The 15,138-nt window shown below is 35.4% G+C and overlaps 2 protein-coding genes across 5 annotated transcripts; one reads left to right on the top strand and one right to left on the bottom strand.

Annotated features, from left to right (window-relative positions):
• Positions 1–2,388: 2,388 nt before the first annotated feature.
• Positions 2,389–5,917, top strand: LOC107083144 (Golgi apparatus membrane protein TVP23 homolog B-like). 3 transcript variants are annotated; one of them, XR_001481172.1, is made up of 8 exons: positions 2,389–2,479; positions 2,626–2,693; positions 2,782–2,926; positions 3,067–3,156; positions 4,669–4,794; positions 4,870–5,031; positions 5,114–5,223; positions 5,254–5,917. XR_001481172.1 is itself a non-coding variant. In XM_015372142.1 (7 exons), the coding sequence occupies exons 1-7, from the start codon at positions 2,468–2,470 to the stop codon at positions 5,138–5,140; spliced, it is 630 nt and encodes a 209-aa protein (XP_015227628.1). In that variant the 5' UTR covers positions 2,389–2,467; the 3' UTR covers positions 5,141–5,917. The 3 variants fall into 3 exon arrangements, 2 of the variants coding, with proteins under 2 accessions (XP_015227628.1, XP_015227629.1); XM_015372142.1 differs by having other exon boundaries at positions 5,114–5,917; XM_015372143.1 differs by having other exon boundaries at positions 2,390–2,479; positions 4,903–5,031; positions 5,114–5,505.
• Positions 5,918–7,568: 1,651 nt separating this feature from the next.
• On the bottom strand, positions 7,569–13,447 carry LOC107083125 (zinc-activated ligand-gated ion channel-like). Of its 2 annotated transcripts, none has more exons than XM_015372124.1 (9): positions 13,315–13,447; positions 13,084–13,229; positions 12,924–12,968; positions 12,734–12,840; positions 12,478–12,644; positions 11,169–11,284; positions 10,180–10,390; positions 9,937–10,095; positions 7,569–9,769 (listed from the first exon to the last, which is right to left on the bottom strand). In XM_015372124.1, the coding sequence occupies exons 1-9, from the start codon at positions 13,394–13,396 to the stop codon at positions 9,513–9,515; spliced, it is 1,290 nt and encodes a 429-aa protein (XP_015227610.1). In that variant the 5' UTR covers positions 13,397–13,447; the 3' UTR covers positions 7,569–9,512. The 2 variants fall into 2 exon arrangements, with proteins under 2 accessions (XP_015227610.1, XP_015227611.1); XM_015372125.1 differs by having other exon boundaries at positions 7,569–9,766.
• Positions 13,448–15,138: the final 1,691 nt, after the last annotated feature.

Below are 15,138 nucleotides of genomic sequence, written 5' to 3'. Positions count from 1 at the left end.
AATAAAGACTAACTAGACTTTCCTACAGCCTTTGCTAACAAATAGACGCATATATATTGTCAGGGTTTAGTTGTGGGTTGAGGACCGAAATGCAGAAGCAGAGAGGCTGAGGAGATTTCTTGCAGTTTAATGGGGCAAAAAAGTAAACAAAGGCAGGAATGCAAAAAAAAATCCAACTAATAATGAAAAGAAAACCAGAACTATGGAGACATCTGGGGAAACCAAACAGGAGGAGCCAGAGAGAGACGAGGTAGGTGGACAAGAGCATGGGAGGAAAGCAAAGACAAGGAACCAGCAAAGAGTGAGAGTAGGGAGAGCATATATAGCTGACTGAGACAACGGCAGGGCTAACAAGGAGCAGGTGTGAGGAGACAACGAGAGAGCCAAGGGGAAAGGAACACACACAAGAGGGCAACAGAGGAAAGCAACAAAAAAACCTGAGAACTAACATAAATCTAGAAATTACAACAAAATATGAATTAAACCAATAAAACTAGAAAACAAGAAGCAAAGTAAAGCACAACATAACCAAAACCATGACATATTGAAACATCCCTAATTTCTAGAATAAAGGTATAGTGGATAAAACTCAGCTTTGAGTTCTGGGGCGTGGATCAATCATCATTGTCATTACTTACCTACTTGTATCAATAAACATTCTGCATAAAATTTATATTTACAAGCACTAATATCTACATAAATTGATTATTTGATAATATTTTATTTAAATTGTTATTTATCTTTGATTTCACTGAAGACTCCTAGATGACTTCCAGAGACACATATTTTTCTCTTAACACCATATACAGTAACACAAAATCTAGCTCTGAAAAGAGCAGGAATTATGTACTTATCTTTGTTTTTAGAATACTGATGTGCATAATTAACAACAAAAAAGTAGAAATGTTTTTGAATATTCCACTTGAGAATATTACTGTTGCCACCATCTGTATTAGAGGGGGGGGGGGGGGGAAATGGTAGGGGTGGCCACAGGGATGGCCAATGATTGGGTAAGGGTGGCCATGGCCACCCCTAGCCCCCACATTTAGCTCCGCCCCTGCAATTTCATTTGCAGTTTTTATTCTACATACCTTGCTTTAGTTTTAGAAAATATCATAATAAGGTTATCTAAAACACCCAAATAAAGTCCCTGATCATACCTGTTTTATATTCCAAAGAATTAATGTGCTGTTAAACCCTCTTGTGGTACCAAAGTCCCAAACCTGATGAAATGACGGACCATGCTTTTAAGTTCATAATCTATAAAATATAAATGAAAAGTGAAAGCTATCTCTATTTAGCAAATTTAACTAAGGAAAAAACAATCAGCAACACCATTATAACAACTATTTATCAGTGTTAATTTTATCATAAATGCCAACAACTTTTCCATGAAACAATCTTCAATGTTGATATGGTTTTTTGGGCTCAAGTTATGAGGTTTTCTGGTGATTTGGTTATGGGTCGAGCAGCGGTATTTAACTCAGGCAAACATATACCAGAGTTTAAAATATACATTTCTAAAATAATATCAGATCAATTATCTGTTTTCACAGCACAAATGGTGGCAATTATACTAAGCTTTCAATGGGTACAGGTGGTTAGGCCAGACAGGGTGGTGGTACGTACAGAATCCAAAGCAGTTTTAGAAAGTATTCAGGGAGAAGGAAATGATAGAAAAGATTTAGTATTAGAAATATAGCACAGTCTATTTTGATTATATAGGGATGGCATTGATGTTTGGTTATGTTGGGTTCCATCGCATGAAGGTGTAAAAGACAATGAAAAAGCAGATGTATTGGCAAAAAGGGCTTTAGATGGAACAATAACCATTGCAATTCCTTTTGGGAAAGGGGAAGGAAAATTACTTATTAAGAGTAAAGAAATGGAAAAATGGAAAAAAAGAGGTGGAACTAAGATAAGAAAGGAAGAGGATTATATAAGGTACAAAAATAAGTATTAAATACAATCATTGATGAGAGAAACAGAGGGAAAGAAGTAATAATCATTAGATTAGGAGTGGGTCATACCTATTTAAATGACAATTTATGTTTAATAGGAAGGAAAAATAATGATAAATGTGAAGGATGTGGAGAAAAAGAAAATGTAGAACATGTACTGATGAAACTTATGAACATGAAAGGGAGAAATTGAGAAGTATGGTTGGAAGGACAGGCAAATAATGGAGTCTTAAAAGGAATATTGGGAAATTAAGGAAATATAAAGGATATTTACTGAATAAGGAAAGCATTATTTATTTATATACGGAATAAAAAATATAATTTGATGTAAAGTAATGTTGCTACACACTCATGTACATTAGGGGGCGGTATGCACCTTAAGGTTACGCCAAAATAGAAAAGAAGAAGAAGGACTCAGGCAAACTGTCGGCCACCCTTTTTGGGTCCTCAGCACACGAGTTTGTTTACATCCACGTCACCAGGAAACTCATCCTCCTGTGTGAGAAATGGATCGACAGGTAAAATATATCTAATGGCGTGTTTATTGTATCACTTAGGAGGTTATTGCTTGATTGAGTATTTTCAGTTACATGTTTGTTAAACTTTTAAGAAGACAGAAATATGTGATTTGGATTATGTTGATGTACTTTTTTTATGTTTCCAGGACTCTCAAGATTCTCCCCTTTTTGGTGAGGAGGACGAGAACTACAGGCAACAAAAGTCTAATATTAGGTTTTAATTTTTTTTTATTTTCAGAAAGTGTATGCATTCATTGTGCCCTAATAGCTGATGATTAAAACCAAACTCCAATGTCTTTCAGACATCCTTTGACATCCTTCTTCCACCTCTTCTTCCGGACATGTGCCATCTTGGTTTATTTACTGTGTGATTTTCTCAGTGGCCGATTTATTGTCTGCATGGTCACCATCATCCTCCTGCTCTCATGTGACTTCTGGACTGTAAAGGTAACTGTCTGGTTTAAACAGAAAACTCCATGTAAAAATGGTTAATATACTTTGTTATGTTTAACTAAATGTTTTTTGTGAGTTTTATTGTTTAGATCATTGTTATAATTTTGTTTCAAATGATTGTCTTTTTTGTTCAGAATGTATCTGGCAGATTGCTGGTTGGCCTTCGGTGGTGGAATCAAGTCGATGAAGATGGAAGAAGCCGATGGGTGTTTGAATCAAGGAAGGTAATTTCTCATAATGAATTAATCCATCTGTACTTTGATGACGCTCACAAAAAAAAAGTGGAAATCCACAAAGGCCACAGATGCACCATGGACTAAGTCATTTACACAGGCAAAAGAAAAAAAAAATGTTCTAGGTAAACTCCTTCAGTTTTCTCAGTTTCTCTTGTACTGTGTAAATTAATTAATCCATGGTGCATCTGTGGCCTTTGTGGATTTCCATTTTTTTTGTGTCATAAAAGCTGGGCCACAACATAAGTTTAAAAAATGAAAAACCATACGCCCACCGAGATGCATGCTGGCCCTACCATTGAATGCCTATTTATAAAAATAATTCACCCAAATTAATCATAACTAACCAAAAACAAAGGAACATGACTAAATAACCAAGAAACATAATCTCATAACAGATATCAAGAAGTAAATAAAAAGTAGTAAATAAAAGTACGCAAATAATCTTAGCTAGATTATGCTCAATGAAGAAAAAAACTTTGTTAGTTATTAACAAAAAATAATTGGCTCCTACAAATACAAAACCTGGACATACTAGTAACTTAAACATTCAAAGCATTTGGTGAAAGTTTCTTTGAACTGCTGCAATAAAAACTCTATCAGATTATGGTCCACCATATTTCTGCCTAAATATGTGATCCTTATTCTAAAGAAAAAATGGTAAAATTCAATTAAATGGTTTATGAAAGGAAACCCCAGATTTCCTGAAAAAAAATGATGCTTTCTCTTTAAAAAAGCAGGGTAAAACACTTTTTATTTTTGATCTTCAGTTTTAAGTGCTTATTTTTCACCTTTCTTTTTTAAGTAATGTCATTCTTTTACATGCGATTGTAGGCATTTTATTTAGGTTTGCGGTCTATTATTTTGCTGTGAAGCCCTTTTTATTTTAAAGCTATAGAAGGAGCCTTATAAATTAATTTTTTACTACTTAGTTTTAAATGTAGTCCATGAATGTCAAATAAAGTAAAGGTTGGGGAAATTTCAGGACATTAGGTTCTTTGGTATGGGAATGCCATTTAATTTATAAAATTGTCTTTAATTTTCTGTCTTTGGAAGACTTCCTAACTCATTTTGAAATTGGTTAAAGAAGACTAGTGTTCTCAAATTGCCCATAACAATTTAAGGGAATTGCAGAAATAGTCCACTTTGCACAATGTTTCAGGTTCACCTCCAGAAAGACCCACAGCATTAGGCTGCCCCTATTATGCTTGATAGTTGGTACAGTTGTCTTTGGTTAGTACTGAGAGATAGTTAACTAAATCATAGAGCGAGTAATTCAATGGTTCCATCTGAGTGTATAGTTTTGATCCAGTTTGGATGAGTAGAAATCCAGAAGGAATTTACACGTGTCCTCAGTTCTTTTTTTATTTGTTGTTGTTTATGACTCTAAGTTAACCTCTGATCCATCCTGTACTTTGAGTGTTATTATAGAATACAATGAAATTGACTCTTAGATTTGTATTTGTCAGGATTCTGTAAAATTAAGTCTACCTCTCTGAACAGGCCGGTAGTGTCAGCAAAACCACCGCTGCAGAGTCACGGATCTTCTGGCTTGGACTGACTGTGTGCCCCATCTTCTGGGTCATCTTTCTATTCAGCACCATCTTCTCCTTTAACATCAAATGGCTGGTGAGTTTACTGTTTTTTTTTTGTTTTTTTTTTGCATGAGTCATACTTCTGTCAGACTGTATTAATGTCACATAGGTGGTAATTCTCTGCTGTGACCTTGTACCTCAGGCGGTGGTAATAATGGGACTGGTTTTGCAATGGGCCAATTTGTATGGTTATGTCAGATGCAAAGTGGGTGGAAAATCCAGCCTTAGAAACATGGCACAGACCTACCTCACTGGGCAGGTTTTCAAACAGGTTTGTGAATTTAATCATTTCATGCATTTTCTTTATATGAATATCATAATGAATTATGACACTTCTTTTTTTCTCTCAAAAGGTAATGAAGGAAACAGAGAAAACATAAAACTGAACTGCAGACATCCAGACTAAAAAGGTGGTGGTGCTCATAACCCGGTGGATCTATTCTATGTTCTGAGTTATTTCGTTGTCTTTCTTCTTCCTGTTTCGCCACATAAGGTGATTTTGAGGAAATTCACTGTTATGATGATGGTAAAGTTTATTTTTGTAAGTTCTCCTAGGCTTTAGGATGAATGAATGTTGGGGAAAAGTGCATTAATATATATAAAAATATTTTTGTTACTTTAAATAAACTCTATTTTTCTGTTCAAATGTTTGTTGCGAATCAAAGCCTTTGTATGATTTATAATTGTAATAAAAATAATAATTTCAAATATTTTTGAGAAAGTGTTGGGTTTCCTAAAATAAATCACAAACTCCATTTCCAAATATAGAATTCTTAGGATTTATACATTTTTACCAATTGCTTCTATAATAAACAAACAGACCTCAGTCAGTGCGGGTCAGACAGAACACCTCTGATGTCATCATCCTAAGCACAGGCTCCCATCAGGGCTGCGTCCCGAGCCCCCACTGTTTACCCTGATGACACATGACTGCGCCCCCAGGTTCACCACCAATTGCACTGTGAGTTTACAGACGACACCACGGTGGTGGGCCTCATCAGTGACGACAACGACCAGAAATACTGAGATGAGGACTGGTGCAAAGATAATAGCCTGATTCTGAAAGTGGAGAAGATGAAGGAGATCATCTTGGACTTCAGGAAGAACCAGCCTAACCACGCTCCACTGGTCATCAACAGCTCAGCAGTAGAGGTGGTCAACAGCACCAAATTCCTGGGGATGCACATCACAGACACCCTTCTACTGGATTGTAAACACCACCTCACTGGTCAAAAGGGCACAAAAGCGTATCTTCTTGCAGAGGATGAGGAGATCCCACCTGCCCCCACCCATCCTCACCACCTTCTACAGAAGCACCATAGAGAGCGTTCTGACCAGCTGTCTCACTGTGTGGTGTGGAGGCTGCAGCGCCTCAGACTGGAAGAAGGTGAGAAGAGTAGTAAGAACAGGAGAGAAGATCATCGGGGCTCCTCTTCCCTCCATAAAAGACATTTTGTCCCGAGCCCGTAAAATCATAAATGACCCCTCACACCCCCACCATGGACTGTCCTCCCTGCTGCCCTCTGAAAATAGACTTTGAAGCATCTGTGGAACTGTAACTATACAGTCATATGTTTACATCACTTTTTTTCATCACAAATAAAAAAATAAAAAAATGAAATAGTTTAGAAAGATGTAATTAATGACATTTGTTTTTGTTTACACTTGTGTTTAAAAAAATGTCCAAGTCTAATAATACTGAATAAATCTAACTAAGAATAAGAGTGAAGGGAACCTTGTTTTTTCTTTAGGAAAATGTTTGCCCACAAGGTGGCAACATACATCATGGTTCAAGTAGATCATCTCAACACACACTTAAATTAATCTGAACTCTATAAAGCATGCAGTGTATTTCCAGACTTAGTTTTTCTTGTTTTATATATAAAATATTTTGTTATGCTGATATAACTGATACATGCTTAAGAATAAACACAATAGTTTCTTCTCATGTTGCACAAGCACCTGTTAAACATTCATCAGTATATATTTTTTAAGACTTTCATTTCACAAATAGCAGCTCATTTTAGTTTAAAAACATCTGATAAAGATAGTTTTATTATGAATTTCATATGCAAATGCTGTATCTTTCACATACTTAATGGTTTATTGTGTTAGCTAAGAAAAGCATTTACCAAGCATGACAAATCAACCTTTAGCAAAACAATTCATAAATATTTAAAATTGATTAAATAGTATGGGTAATATTAGTTCAGGACAATCAGACTAATTTAGTAATTAATTACCCACTCCCACAGTGTCCACAATTGGTTCAGATTGCTTTTGCAACATTATTTTGGTGCTTTTGGCTGAATATGTATGGATATAGCCTTCAATGTTAATATAAAAACAGAATTGATGCCCGTTTAACACATCCACTGAATTAGTTTAATAAAAAAATCAGAATTTATATTCTTTTGTCATTTTTTTTTTTTTTGGTTTCATCAATCATTTAAGTGTTATGCGTGTTTTTCCATCTCATTTCTTTCAAGGTGATGAGTCGCCACTGTCAGTCAGGTTTTTGATAATGTCTGAATTTGTAACCAAGTTTGGTATTTTTCACAATCTCCTTATATGCCTAATGCATGCCGATGATTGCTCCCTTGTGGATAAATATAATTTTATAACCATCAACTCTGATTTATTGACTCGTTGACAACTCAAACATAATCTTCAAAGCATTATTATCCAATTGGAACCTGTTACCTATTTGCTTTGATAACATTCAAGGTCCAAGGTTATTTAATAATAATAAGCCCTAGCTATTTTAGTTTTAAAATAGTTCAAAGCATTCACACATTCATAGTAATGATCTTTTATTTACATTGATTATAATTAACACATAGGCAGAACAATTCAAACAAATATAATTGACACAGAGAAAGAGAGAAAGACTTAATGATTGGATGCATTAATATCCAAAAACATTTTTTCAAAACTAATGGGTAAAAACCATAAAAAAAAATTAATAAAATCTTTCAAATCAATTAAAATCCAGTCTAGATGGCGGTTTCATGACCTACTGGAAGGAACTCCTTAAAGTTATATGACCCAACCATGAGACCAAGGAGAAGGAAGGAATTGATTAAGTAAGAGTACAATAAAAAGGGTCATTGCTGTTTGATCAGTGTTAAAATGACAGTTTCCTGAAGCAGAAGAAGTGCTGACGTGACTTTTTGCACATTATCCTTAACTTAGTTTCAATAATCCATGTTTGATCTAAAATACTTCCAAGGAATGTGCAACAATACACACTGACAATCTTTGACAAAAGTCACTTGTTAGAGATTATATATTTGAGGACTATAGCCTATAGTCAAGTGACAATCCTATGGTCTATAGGGTTGTGAACCACAGCTGTAGTTCCCAAACTCTTAAAATACCGCTGCTTTGCATGTTTTAAGTTGAGTCTCTGCAGCAGACCTGATTTAAATGATTGATTCCTGTAAATTCCTGGCTATTGGGATTGAAAGTTCTTTTTAACCAATAATCATATTCAAAATTCTATTTGATTGCTTTTGATGATATTTATAATCATGTAAAGCTAAGAATCTTTGTGCTATTTTAAAACGTTATAGATCACTGGGCAACTGCTGTTTTTATTTTCATTTAGCAGTCTAACTTTCACAGAATTTTTAATTTATTGATTCATATAGTCCTTAAAAAGAGCCGCGCAGAGAGGAAAATTGCTTGATAATAAAATCCAAGAAATTATTTAGAACATAAAAATATATAGATGAAATGCCAAAAACCCTTACTACATAAAAAACCTATTAAGTTTAGATTTGACAAGACCTTGGTCAATGACGTAGCATACATGTCCAGAGGGAGCTGGTTCCAAAATGTACTGGGTTAAAGAAAACTTATGACATCTTCAGATTCTTCCATTAACAAATTTCTCTGGAAATTAGGTTAAAAATGCTACAGAGAACCAAAGACAAAGGATGATTAGATCCGCCCAACCTCTATCCATACAGACCGTATGAATGTGGAGGCCTGGAGCAGCTGTGATTGGCTGGGTGCTTCGGTGGGGTTGATCTGCGGCTTCTGTGGGACGCAGCAGATGGGGTGTGGCCGGCACCTCTTCCCCCACTGGGGCATCTGGGGATTATTTCGATATTTCTTACCCCTTCTTTCTTTTCCACCTTCCTCTCCCTGTCCGTTGTGTATGTATAATTTTAAGCAAAGCGTCATATACTGTATAATAATCAAGCGGAACCTTATAGCAACAACCATAAAAGCTAGATGTTAACCCATACATATATATATGTATAAATAAATATTGAGTCAGGAATTTGCCATGCATAATAATCAGTATTCTTTATGATGGAGCTGTTGTTATGTCATCTCTGGCACATTTTTGCAAGCTTAATAAGTTAAGACAATTTTTAACTCTTACTCTCTGTGTCCTGTTTCTCAGAAAACTTGGGATCAGTCCAGCAAATTATTACTGAAATCAATCTGTTTGAACTTAATTAAAATACTCACAAAAGCCTGGCATGTGTCCCACTGCAATCCAATCCACGTGTTTTAAAAGTAGGTTTAAGCATTTATTTTGATGTGTAGCTTCATTTTTTGTTATTCTTTTACTGCACAAACAAAATGTAAACAAACAAACCTGTCTTGCTTTGACTTATGACTGGTTACGTAGTTTAACAAAACATACGTCTATGATTAATATCCTCAAAGTCATCTAATTATATCTATTACAAGACACATGATCGGAGACGATTTTGAATTTTTTTGACAGATGCATCACTCCCAAAATGTAAAATGGTCAACTATGCATTCATACCTTACCATAACATAAGTCATAGCAGCCAAGTATGCAAAGGTAACAACCAAATAGAACCAAAAGCAAATTTTATCCAGTTTATCTGCAAGCTGCTGACGACGTTCAGTTTCTTGCTGTTTGGTGTCAAAAGCCTCCAAGAACTTGACGATCATGTTGTGCATCAGAGAGTCTTGGGACACATCATGCTGAATGATGCTGATGTCACCCTTGGCTTCTGCTGAGGTTATAGTTAGTTAGTTAGTTAGTTAGTTAGTTAGTTAGTTAGTTAGTTAGTTAGTTAGTTAGTTAGTTAGTTAGTTAGTTAGTCACTTCACGTGACAAACCCCAATGAAAAAATGATCCAGTCTCATGTTTTGTTTCCCCTGACAGCAAAGCCTCACTCACCTGCTTCATCGTTTTCTTCGTTGCCTCCTGCATTTTGACGAGAACACCTACTGAAGGAGAAGGTGAAGAGGAAGAATCCATCTTGAGACACCCTTGTCAACAGCATAGACACCAGCGTGCTTATCATCATCAGGACTTGGCAAACACAGAAATGGATACCTGTGAGACATAAAGAGGGTTTTAGGAATTGCTGCACGTCTTTATCTAATCTTTTAGCACAGTAACATTTGGTTTGTGACTCACGGATAACTGGGCTGCACTTGCTGTCTCCAGGGAGAACATCGGTGAGGATGTTCAGAAACATGGTGAAGCTGAGCACCAAAGTTACCTTGAATGAGTTGCGCTCGCCACCTTGCAATGGCAGAGCGCAGCTGACAATATCTGCGATCATGATCAGATAAGTGGGCAGGAGTAATGTGATGAAAGGGTTGGTGACTCTGATTCTGAGATACACCTTCAATGTAAGCAAAGACACAATTTTTGAAGGGAACTAACGAAGCCAGGACATAACAGAGTCTGCATTGTATCAGTTAAGTATGGATGCAATATGGAAATGTCATGCTAATGTAATTAGGTTATTTTAGTAATGTCTCTATTTTTTCTTTCTTATTATTCCTAAAAAAATAAGTTTGATGAGTTTAGTAAATGTGGAACATGGCTTTAACTAATCAAAAACTATTCAGAGAAAATAAAAAACGTAGATCTTAAGAAAGACCTAGATTTGTACAGCGTGTTACCTAGCAGGCAAACATAGATTTTTTTTAATATAAAAATCCTGTAAGTTGCTTCTCAAACATTTTTAAGTTTTTTTTCAGAAAAGTTTCCTCCCTCTCCCTATATTTCTTTAGTGAATTAAAAATGTGATTAATCTAGGAATCAATTCAATTCACTGGTAAAAATAAAACATATTACATTTAATTAAACATTTTTCATAATGAACGATAAACATTTCTATGGTAAAGTGTATGCTCCTAACAACTTTATCTGCTTTTGCTTTTTTGTCACATGTTTTAGATCATCACACAAACTTTAACATCAGACAAACCTAACCTAGCTATAAAATAACCTTAGCTGTTTCATTACTCTATAGAGTTATTTGTTGATTTTGCAGCAATCCCTCAGCCTCCATCTCTAGGTTCAGCCATGCTTGACAGTTAAACTGGGTGGATTTGCTATGAATGTAGCATTTGATTTCATTTTGAATTGGTTAGGATTTAATTTCATGAACTTACAGAGATATAATTACGGTCTTCTCGCTTTTTCTCTAGTTTAACCTCTTCTGTTTCCCAGTCTCCATGGGAAGTGCTTCCTAAAGTCACAGTGTTAACGTCTACGACTATCCCGCACTCTGCAGAAACAACACTTTATTTAGTAATTCATCAATATTTTGTCAGACAGAAATATGACATATTTTAGACACACACATTTTGTCCAACTATCCCAATCATTTCACTTTCATGGCCTAACCCAAACCCCTTACTATTACTAAATACTAAATAAGAAAATGGTCATACACTGCCCCTCCGTCCCAGTTAACAAACACATGTCCATACACACTTACACACCCCTTGAAAGTCAGGTAGAGAAAGCCTCATTTGAAACCTTAAAGAAGGTGTGAAAAAACATCATGCTAAATGTGTTGTCATCAGCAGCAAATAGGAGACAATATCAGAAGATGATTGGACAGACTCAGACTAATATGGACATATTGCAAGATACATATATATACTCATAATATATACGTATATATACGTACGTGCAAGATACGTATATATACTCATAATATATACGCATATATATTCATAATAAAACTATCAGATATATATATATATATATATATATATATATATATATTCTCCCGCTTATTCCATCAAGGTGGGGCCGGTCACAGGGCAACACAAAGACACACACAAACCCAATTAATACAGACAGAAACCAATGAACCTAACTAAGATTTTTGCACCTTTGGAGGATCCCAGAGTACCTGGAGAGAACCCCCACATGCACGGGGAGAACATGCAAACTCCATGCAGAAAGACTTAAGATTTAAGAATCGAACCTTGTTGCTGCAAGGAGACATCGCTACCCGCCGTGCATCCATAATATATACATATTGGCTATATATATAAATTAATAGATGAAAAACTGAATATTTGTTCTTGAAAAATAATATTACAAATTAAATCCCAGCTTGTTGCTTTCTTGCTACTTTTATAAGTAAATTGTTATTTAAAGAGATTGATATTTGAAAACTAACAGACCAAATTGGGTTTGTTGCTTTAGGGCACCACGGTAGCAAAGATTTTTGCTACCGTAGAATCTGGAAACATTTTATTATTGTCACTGAAATTGTAAAGGGTATAATAGACATGTTGCTACAATTCAGAGTACAGGTGTTTTGTTCTTTATGTTGTCATTTGGGATTTGAGGAAAATGGTTTGTAGTTGCCAATGAGCTTTAATTGATTTTTTTTAACTAATTAACACAACATTGAAAGAATAAAAGAGTAGCTCAACATTATGTCATTAGCGAATTACTTACCATCTGGTGGGGTAGATTTGATTCCAACAGGGCACTTATCGAAAGCAAACGGATAGTTGAACAAGTTGATTTCACACTCTACCGTTGCCAATACAACGACCTTGTGCTGCACTGTACCATTACTATGCACCAATAGATCCAGAGAATGGTGCTGCATGGTGCTCTCTCTGCACACATTTACAACAGAGACAGCAGATGAATCACAGAAAGCGTCAAGTTTATTAAGCTTAGGTTGTCTTAAAAGTAGGACACTCACCCATTTTCTATAGCTATATCTGGAGTCCACACTTTATTTACAGGCAATATTACTCTTTCAAATGGATATATTGATGTGTTCCAGGCCAACTCCGGGTCTATCCATTTCTGCAAGTTAAGATAAAATTAAGTTTGAAACTGGATTCTATTTCTGTTCCTTTTTAAGTTGCAAAATGAATGTTTCAACCAACAATGTCAGCCTCTAGACGACTCTTTACATGGAGTTCCTTCATGTTCTGTCAACAAAGGAAGATAGATTTTAATAGTGCTTGAAAAAAAACTTTTAACAGAGAATAGTCTTAATATTTTCTTTGCTACATCTACTAAGTGTGTGGGAAAAAAAATACTTACAACAGACAGAGTTTGATATCTAATTATGGGAACCTCAACAAGCATGGTGCAGTTCTCAGACTGAGGTGAAGATAAATATTCTTTACTTATTAACATTTGAGCCAGACATCTGCGATCTGTGCACATGTTTTCAGTTTGAGCAAATCCTGAAAGGAGAGATGTCTCAAATTATTTAAGAAAGTCTTTCTCAAACCTTTCAACCTAGAAAAGAGGTTTCAAAAATGTACTTACCAGTAATCAGCAAACTTAGGAGAACAACTGCACTCTCCATATTTCGCTGCTGAGCCGTGTGGTCCTTACATAGAGCTAACATCTACAGCTTTCGTTCTTGAGTTTTCAGCCAGATGTCACTCTTAAATAGTTCTCTAAACAAGCAGAACACTATAGGCATAGCCAGCAGGACTGTCATACAAAACCTTTCATTACATTTTTGTTTAACTAATTACTGCCAGCTTTCTCAATAAGAATAAGCAAACAATGAGAACACAGGTGCAGCACTGCCCATTGTTTGCCAATTTCAGGACAGCACATACAGCTCGCTTTTGTCATAATCACAGAAGATGCTTCTTAATTGGTACAATGAGAATGTGTGTGAAATAGCAGGATAATTGAGATGCATCAAAAAAATAAGCAGAACAAAGAATCAAGCCTGCAGTGGTTAAATAAAGGAGTGGCATTTAAATACTCTGCTTAGAAAACCTAAATGATCAATTGTAGTATTTCCTAGAACTGTTAAGGCTATTTGAATGTATAACCTTAAGCAATATGTATTTCCTGTTATGTACAGTAATATTGATTCCTTATTATGAAACACAGCACTGAATCTATGGATGTTGTGGTTCGTGAGAGTTTAGTAGGCTATATGTGATTGAAATGGAAAAAACAAGGAATGACAGAAAAGTCTCAGCATTATGTTAAATTAAAGTAATCCGGTATGAAAATGGGAAAGAGGATTGGATGGTGTTGTGTAATGGCATGGGGGCTGCTTTCTTTATTTACACCTGGTAAGTTCTTTAATGTTTAGTTGAATGGAAGTTTAAATATGGGTTATGTTCTACTGATTTTGCAAAGACAGACTGGTTCTTGGCTCTTTTTCTGTGGACAGCTCATCATTGTGGTTTTCTTTATCTCTCCAGAGAGTAGGGTCTGCTATTAGGCAAATGACATCCTCCTATAAATCTTTAATTTTAGACTGTAACTTCCTCTATAACTCTTCATGCATCCAAACACACAAACACACACATATAATAGCATGCTGCTGATAAATTCTGGACCATATTGTTCATATTTATGAAGACAGTAGACACACACTCCAATATCATCTTTTTAAATAGTTAAATATAGCCTTTCTAGATATACTGACCAACCAAAGCTGTTTTAACTACACTAATCACATTTATATTCATTTGCATTTACAATCATGGATTAATGCACAGATCAGTAGCCTTATAAGGGTTAAGCATTTTCCACATCGGTATGTGATAGATTATCACATATCCCATTAAAGATTCATTTTTTCTCTCATAATAAAACTGGCTCCAGTCCATTTTGTTGCCACAAGCACTCTATTGTCACTTTAGTTCAATAAAGCTTATTATGCAACAGGGGTAATATTCCATCCACCCCTTTTATAGATCAAATCTGCTCTGAGACTGCACAGCAGCAAGCCAAAGGTTTAGCACAATGTCAAATCAATTCTGTCATTAAGAGTCGAAAGTCTTTGAAGTTCCTTTCAGACCTGATATATGCTCCCAGTGTGCTTTATTACGTATCCTAACAAAGATTAATTTTGGTGAATGTTTGATTAATCTGATACTGTATAACCAATGATTTAAACTGCATTAAAGACCTCTGCCTTACTTGGTTTGACAAAGCAGCGCTCTGTAGAGAGTTCAAGCCAAAGGTAAGATTTTATTTTTAATCTAGGCATTTCTTTTCCCACATTCTTCCAAAAAGTAACCAAAAAGAGCGAAGAAAAAAAAAAAAAAAAAAAAAAAAGGTATCCATAAATAAAGTTAAAGGCTTTTATGGAAAATCTGTCTGCCGATGTCATGA

The sequence above is a fragment of the Cyprinodon variegatus genome, unplaced genomic scaffold, assembly GCF_000732505.1.
Source record: "Cyprinodon variegatus isolate N-32 unplaced genomic scaffold, C_variegatus-1.0 Scaffold69, whole genome shotgun sequence".
Classification (NCBI taxonomy): domain Eukaryota; kingdom Metazoa; phylum Chordata; class Actinopteri; order Cyprinodontiformes; family Cyprinodontidae; genus Cyprinodon; species Cyprinodon variegatus.
This window is presented reverse-complemented; position numbering and strand designations above follow the sequence as displayed.